The sequence below is a fragment of the Plecotus auritus genome, assembly GCF_963455305.1.
Source record: "Plecotus auritus genome assembly, chromosome: 4".
NCBI classification, from domain to species: Eukaryota; Metazoa; Chordata; class Mammalia; order Chiroptera; family Vespertilionidae; genus Plecotus; species Plecotus auritus.
In genome coordinates, this window is record NC_137775.1 from 183958303 (window position 1) to 183966334 (window position 8032).

The 8032-nt window shown below is 59.7% G+C and overlaps 1 protein-coding gene across 1 annotated transcript in view; it reads left to right on the plus strand.

Annotated features, from left to right (window-relative positions):
- The window catches only part of MINDY4 (MINDY lysine 48 deubiquitinase 4), a 94849-nt gene extending 87411 nt beyond the window's left edge, over window positions 1-7438 (plus strand). Inside the window, exon 18 of the mRNA XM_080664577.1 lies at window positions 7012-7438. Coding sequence (XP_080520703.1) covers window positions 7012-7060 — 49 coding nt within the window. The 3' untranslated portion in view covers window positions 7061-7438. The remainder of the gene's footprint in view (window positions 1-7011) is intronic.
- The last annotated feature ends 594 nt before the right edge of the window (window positions 7439-8032 follow it).

Genomic DNA, 8032 nt, shown 5'->3' on the forward strand with positions numbered 1-8032 from the left:
GCAGCAGCCCCTGCAGGGCGTGGCAACCCACGGGTCTCGGGTCTCACTCACCCCAGGCTTCTGGCTGAGAGGGCTGTGGGGCCCGAGAATTTTCATGTTGAGCAGTTCCCGGTGCTGCTGGTGCCGCTGCCTCTGGTGACAGGGTTGGGGGGAGGGACACGATTTGGGGCTGTGGCTTTGGGGCTCTGGCCCACGCTTTGAGGCCCACACTTCCAGCGCCTGAAAAGGACAGTGCCCCGTCCCTGGCTGCCTGGTGAGGTCAGGTGCCAGGCGAGCTGCTGACCCTCCTGCATCTGACCGTCCCACCTGCTGCAGCGCCCAGGGCCAGGGGACTATTTCCACGGTCCCCTACCCGCCCCTGCCCTCCAAGTGGGAGTGCTCCCACCTTCTGTTAGCAGTTCCCTGAGACCAGCTGTCTGCTGGCTCTGCTTCCCCAGCACTTGCCGCCCCTCCCTCTCCCCCCGCTGCCTGCCCGTGGGGTCCACCTGGGTGGTTAACACCGAGAAACCTTTCCCCTTTCCCAGCGTTGTTCCCGGAAAAGTGCAGTGGGCGGAGTGGGACCTGGTTCCCCCTCTGTCCCCATCAGATAACATACCCGTAATGGGAAACAGCCCGGCCTCCGGAATCCTGCTCCGGGGCTTGGATTACAAAGGCTTTGCATTTTGTTTTCATCCCAGATTCTCAAGCAGCTCAAAGGGAGAAACTTGGGAAAGTGGCCTTTCAGGTCAGTGAAGACCCGCTGGACTAGGGCCTGCCTTTGAGGGATAAGTCCTGCTCCCGCAGGAAGTCGCTGCCTTGATGGGAAGGGGTAGGTGTGCTGCCACGGCCAGGCTCAGGTCATTTCTAAGGCCATTCCAGCCCCAAGCACCTGCCGAGGTGAGTCAGTGCTCACGCAGCATGAGCCTGAGGGCAGGTGGTTCCCCTCCCCTCCCTTCCACCCTGGGCTGGACTCCAGGGAAGGAACAGCTGGATGCGACTTGGTTCCTGCTCTTGGGATTCACGGTCAAGTGGAAGTCAAGTGCAGAATCCACTCTGTTCTGGTCCACGGAGAGATGCACCGTCTGCCCTCAAGCCCAGCTCTGATGCCCAGGACCTCTGACACCGCCCTGTCCCAGCACGGAGCACACCACACACCTGGCCACCTGGCGTCTTGCTTGGATCCACAGAAGGCCCTTGCTCACCACCAGGCTGGCCCTTCCTTTTACAGACGGGCTCTCCAGGGTCGGGTCTGTGCCCCAGGCCAATGCTACTCACAGGCAGCATGAGGGCTGGAGCTGAGGCTCGAGCTGTCCCAGCCCAGAGGAACATCACTGAGCAGGCAGTGTGACTTCCCACCACCTGGCTTTGTTGCCATGGCAACATTGCACAAGCTCAGACTTTGGGCTTTGCCTTTGGAGAAGAGCATCCTAAGTTGAACGGTCCCCAGGTCCTATGCCATCTCTACTGTCTGGCGTGACGCACATCTCGGCCTCAGAGAGTCTCCTGTTACCTTTGCTTACTTGTGTCAGGAACGGGGAGCCTGCCCCCCGCTCCCCCATCCCGCTTCTCTAACCATCTCAGCAAAAAAAAGCTCAATTATGGTCATTTCCCAACAAGACCCACAGTGACCGCTCAACCTTCCAGCCTGGCTAGAGGGGAGAAGACACAGTTGTCACCGGTCCAGAGAAAAGAGGAAAAGAGCTCATAGCCGGGACCTGGGGCTGGGCCACAGATGTTTCTGTTTGGAGGCTCAGACAAGAAATTGAACATGTAATTCCAGCTGGAATGTTGCCTTCCAGGGCCTGGCGCCCAGCGCCCTGCTCCCCGCTGCCCCCACCCACCCGAGGGCCACCCGTGGGAGCAGGGTTCCCTGGGGCCCCCACTGCAGCCCTCGCACACCTGCCCTGGTTTCCTGGCACCTGGTTGGGCTCACAGAACACTGGGCTCCGCGATGTGGGGGAGAACAGCGCAGGGTCTGGCCTCGCTCCTGCTCCGCGCTGTCACGTCTCTGACCTCCGGGAGCTTCGGTTCTGCTCTGCACCCAGCGTTCCCACCTGTTGGTTGGGAATGACACGTCCTCCCTGATGGACCTGCGTGAGGAAAGGGGGGAATCGGGAGGAGGCGAGGAAAGGGCTGGGAGAGTGGCGTGGGCCATGGCAGAGCTTGTGACAGCCGGGGGCGGAGGGAAAGGACAGGCCGGAGGAAGTGAACAGGATTCAGGTTCCCCACTGGGTCTGGCCTCCAGGGGAGCAGCTGGTTGGAGGGGGTGCTCATTCAGCAGCACCCTGGGTGCCCGTGCTCAGGCACCGACCTAGAGGTCAAGGGGGAGTGAGGGTGGCCTAGTTCTGCCCTCTGAGAACTCACAGTCTGTCAGGGAGGGAGACCCCTGAAGGATGGGGTGGAGGACCCAGACAGGTGGCCCCCCTGGGGCTCCTTCCAGAGCCGCTGGGGCCCAGGGAGGAAGCCTGCACAAGGGGTGCTCGCCTGGGAAATGCAAGTGAGTGAGAGGAGCCCGGCGGGGGTGGGGGGGGCGGGTACTCATAGCAGTCGGCTCGGAGGCTCTGACCCCAGGCCGGCCTCGCCCTGCCTGTGCTGGCTCTATCGGGCATCTCTCCCCCGAAATCGGGGTTATCAGTGTGGAAATTGTTTGGGGCAGTCACTGTCGTCCTGTTGACCACGGCCGTTCTGGCGGCCCTGGGGGAAGGGCCACGTCTGTGCTGTGAGGGGGCGTCTGTGACGCTGAGCCCACCTGGGCTCCGGGGGCCGTGGCAGCTTCACTGAGCTCGCCCCTGTGCCAGCGCTGGGTCCTCAGCCCGGGTGACTGCACCCCAGGGGCTGTTTGGCAATGTCTGGGGCAGTTTTGCTTGTTGCAGCTGGGGGTGGGGGTGGGGGGGTCGGTGGAGGGTACTAAACACCCTACAATGCACAAGCCCCCGCAGCAGAGTTTCGAAGCCCACGATGTCACGGTGTCGAGGCTGAGAAGCCCTCTCCCCGCCCTTGCTCTCAGCCTCCTCCTGACTGGCGGGACTGGGGTGTAGGCGCTGTGCACGCTGAGCGTCCGTCCGGCCCTCCTGTCTAACTGTCTCACGTGCTGCGGGCTCTTCCTTTCCCTGCAATGGACTCAGAAGTGACTCCCCGGTAGGAGCGGTTTTGAAAGTGTGTGTGTTTTGTGTCCGGTCCTTTCAGGCTTTAAGACGTGTCTGCTCTGATTTCCGATTATAAATGGCAGGCTGCTTCTCTCTGGGGCTGTTAGGACTCTCCCTCCGATGGCCGGGATGGGGTGGGTTCGTTACCTCTGTGAAAACCCCCAAAACTAAGTGTAAACCCCATAGCCTGGCCATAGGACATGGTGACTGTTGGTGTGACGTGACATCTAGCGGCAGACAAGCCTGACTGGCCCCTGCCCCAAAACCAAGTGCCATCTCCCGGGGGATGGGGGAGGGGGGAGGGGGAGTGGGGACGGCAGGGGCGTCCTGAGATGTTTGCAGATTGGGAGCTCAGAGGAAGTCCCACCTGCCTGTTCAGAGTGGGGAGGACAGGCTGGGAGGGATGGAGAGGGATGGGGAGGGCCTTGGGGGCCAGGCTGAAGGTGGATCTTAGAGGGACACAGGAAGTTCGGTCCATTTATGACTCTTCCCCTCACTCTTGCCCTGGGGAAGGCAATCTTTTCTCCTTTGCAAATCGGCCCCTGGAGCCCAGCTGTGGACAGGCGTCACTCCCCGCCCTGCCTGCCTCTGCCGCCTTCCTGCGGTCTGGAGTTAGGATGTGTCCCGAGAGTCCAAAAGCTCGGAGAGTAACTGACGGAGGCTGCTGCTTACCTACAAATCTTAACAGAACACTAAAAGCTTTTTGATGACGGCTTCAAAACTGCAAAGATGAACAGAGGAAGAAATGGGAAATCTCAAGTGGCATGGTAGAATCAATTGAGCCCTGTGCTGTGTGGCTACAGATTGCTAAAGTGCTATTAACCCAGCAGACACCGTGGGCCAGCCTCGTCCCTGGGAGCCTGTGGTCAGCACCGCACCTGCCCAGCCTGTCTCACCTCCAGTCTTCCCCGCTGACTGCACTGTGTGGGCTGCTCGGGGGCATCTCAGGGTCCAGCATCAGCGAGTGCAGGCGGTGGGCACTGACCACCTAGGGGCAGCCCGCCCCTCCCAGCCACGGCAGGGTGTCTCCAGACCCAGTCCCAGTGCCTCTTCTTGAAGCCGTGACGATGTGCTGGTGCTGGTGCTGGTGCTGGTGGATTCCACTGAAGTGGCTCAACCCCCAGACCCCGAAGAGCTTCCTCCGGATGGGTCTCAGTGCTGACACACAGCAGCTCAGGACAGAGTCTAAAGCACCCGGACCCCACGGAGTCACTTCATTCTTCCACGTCCAGTGGACGGCGATGCCGAGCCTTTCGATTCAGATGGTGACTGGTGATGGAGGGGGCAGGGCCGGGGACGAGCGCAGCGGGTTGTGCATCTCGCCACGCGTTAGGTTTGCAATGTGTCTTACTAAGGTAGCTCTTCCAGCAGTTACTGCTGAGAAAAGACTCTCCCAGATGTATGCAGATTGTTTGCACATCCAGACCTGCTTCTGAAGGGCCCAGGAGCACACGGTCCATGCGGTGACATGGTACCGCTCGGCCTGCTGTGCCAAAACCATGCAGCCTCATTTTGGGTGAGATTTCTTACCAAGTGCCACGCAGAGAACAGGGAGCTGGTTTTGGAAGGACCAGTTCCCTAAAACAGGAAAGCATTCGCTACTGAACAGCTTACCCATCATCCACCCATCTCAGCCTTTCGTGTTGAGTGCTTTCGCAAGGAGGGGCAGCTCAGCGCTCATCCATGGACCAGATGAAGGTTTCTTGGATGCTGATTGGCATGCCCGCCCAGGGCAGGGCTGCCTCGTGTCTAGACCATACTGAACATTACGCCCCGCATTCCCGTGGTTGTGGAAGGTCTAGCCTCGCTGTGCCCTGGGTGGAGCGAGGGGAATGCAATATTAATTGTTCCAAACGGGCTATGTGCAAACAGCTCCTGCACTAACCCTCCCCAGGGCAGCAAGAAGCATAGACATTCCACTAAGATGTTTTTCTCCAAATGACAAGAAACCTTTTTGCCCATTTGAAGGGGAATGGGATGGTATGAAGTAGGCAAACTATTCAGCAGGGAACAGACAGTCTTTACGTATACTAAGGAGTTGCCTGGAGCAGGAGGACAGGAAGTTGGAAGAGGTCGGGGGCGGGGATGTGGTGCCTGCGTGAGGAAGGACGGAGCTGAGCGGAGGAAGGGAAGAGAAAGGACTTCCGTGGGAGTCCAGGTTGTCCATGACGGTGAAGAAGGTGGTGTTTGTGATGAAACCCCTGGTGCTTCTGAGCTTCGGTTGGGAGAGGCATCCATCCTGTATGGGCGAGGCGTCCCCCCTCCCCGCTGCCCTCCGGCCTGCAGATGCACAATTAAAGTGAGAAAGCTGCCCTCTCCTCCTCCTCTCTGGCGGTTCCCATTTGGACATTTGTCCTGGAGAAAAACTTCAGGCTTTGAAAACGTCTGCTTCCTCCCTCCCCAGGCCCCGTGCGTGTAAGCATTCCTCAGCTCCAGCCTCAGCCCTGCACTCTGTCTAGCTCTGCTGTGGGGGGAGCATCTGCTTCCGCTCCATTTCATCTTAGGAGAATGTGTATGTGTCTGATAGCCAGTGCCGGACCCATCTCCCACAAACGGGATTCCTCTGAGTTGTTTAGAAATATAGTGCCACGTGTTAAAGTCACATGTTGGGAAATGTCGTGGTCTCACAGGCCATAACTTTGATTTTGGAATTGAACTATCCTATATAATAAAGAGGTAATATGCAAATTGACCATCACTCCAACACACAAGATGGCCACCCCCATGTGGACACAAGATGGCCGGCAGGGGAGGACAGTTGGGAGTGACCAGGCCTGCAGGGGAGGACAGTTTGGGGGGGACCAGGCCTGCAGGGGAGGGAAGTTAGGCGTGACCGGGCCAGCAGGGGAGGGCAGTTGGGGGCGACCAAGCTGTCAGGGGAGGGCAATTAGGGGCAACCAGGCTGGCAAGGGAGGGCAGTTAGGGGTGACCAGGCCAGCAGGGGAGGGCAGTTAGGGGCAATCAAGCTGGCAGGGGAGCAGTTAGGCATCAATCAGGCTGACAGGGGAGTGGTTAGGGGGTGATCAGGCTGGCAGGCAGAAGTGGTTAGGGGCATTCAGGCAGGCAGGCAGGCAAGCGGTTGGGAGCCAGCAGTCCTGGATTGTGAGAGGGATCCCAGATTGGAGAGGGTGCAGGCTGGGCTGAGGGACATACACACACCCTGTGCACACATTTCGTGCACCAGGCCTCTAGTTATTAAATGGTATGTAAGCCTGAACTACAGTTTAATTATGCTTAGTGCTTCTGAGGGTGTCACACACTATTTAATAATGCATATAAATGAATGCATATCTGTTTTATTGAATGGCCCACAGCCCTTCACTAGCTTCCTGTGGCTCTTAGAGCAAAGGCCAGCATCCTTGCAAGGCCTCCGGGTCCTACACGGCGCTGCCTCCGCCGCTCCCCACCCTCTGCTGCACTTCTCTCCACCCCTTACAGGGCCCCAGCCACCGGACCTCCTCCTTTATCTGGAATGAGCCCGAATTTTTCTGAATGTAGGTCTTCCCATGTGCCTTTAAAGTGCCACCGTCAGGCACCCCTGGAAAGTGTCTGGATTCAGATGTGTGTGGATCACTCACATCAGCCGAGGGCCCCGCACGGCCAGGCACCTAGGAGCTTTCAGTGAACACTCGTGGCAGGCAGGCAGGCAGGCAGGCAGGCAGGCAGGTAGGAAGGAAGGAAGGAAGGAAGGACCTGTCCATCGCCCTCGGGGTCTTGGGTGCATTTGTGTTTTGTAAGGGCCTGGTGGTAGGTTTGTGTGTGAGTGGGCAGGGTGGAACCTGACTCCTCCAAGACCCCAAGACAGGAAGTTCAGGTGCACGAGGGCCTGAGGGGCTCCTGTGTGGGCCATGCCGCTCTGACGCTCTTTCTGTCCCTCTGCTCGTAGGTGGAAGGGGGCGTCCGTGAACTGGAACGGCTCAGACCCCATCCTGTGAGCCTTCGTGTGGGAGAGTTCTGTCTTCACTCGTCACAGGGTGACAGCTGAGCCCCAGGCCTCGGGGACGAGTCTCAGAAGGGTGTCACCCCCACCTGGGCCAGCACTGCTGCAGAAGCATCCAGAACCTCTGCTCCTTCTACGAAGGGCCATCCTGGACGGACCAGGGCCCACGGTGCTGAGGCTCCCTCCCAGCCGAGCTGTGACTGCCAAGGACAGGAAGGAGGCACTGCTGGGGCCTCGGCTGCCCTTCCCTGCATCCCTCCTGGCTCCCTGCTGGGCCACCCCCTTGCCCAGCCTCTGATATGGTCCTCCCGGGACCCTGGACCCTGGATATTTCTGGTAGTCGGCTTTCCATAAAACAGGAGTGAAACCACACAAGAGCCAAGACTCATTTGTTCCTGTTGCCGTGAAGGAAGTGCCAGGTCTGCGTGGTTTGTGGCGGGGGTGGGCGCAGTCCCAGGTGCAGGGGCCCTGGTGACCTGTGGGCTACGATGGCTCTAACTGGGGTCTCTGTAGGCAACTGATATCCTCTGGTTTTGAGGTGTTCCTGCTGACTCCTGGGTTAGCCTGATGACTTCTGCTCAGAGCCCGGTCTCAGGCACCAGGTGATGTAAAGCCGTGCTGACCAGGAGCAACTTGGCTCCCTGGGAGCCCTCCCGGGGCAGGCCTGGGTGCCTGTGTGTGTGTGTGGGGAGGGGGGGGGCGGGGGGGCAGTCCTAGGAGCCCTCCCGGGGCAGACCTGGGTGCCTGTGTGTGTGTGGGGAGGGGGGGGGGCGGGGGGGCAGTCCTAGGAGCCCTCCCGGGGCAGACCTGGGTGCCTGTGTGTGTGTGTGTGGGTGGGGGGTCCCGGGAGCCTTCTCAGGGCAGGCCTGGGTGCCTGTGTGTGTGTGTGTGGGTGGGGGGTCCCGGGAGCCTTCTCAGGGCAGGCCTGGGTTCCTGTGTGTGTTGTGGGGGGGGGGGGGTCCCGGGA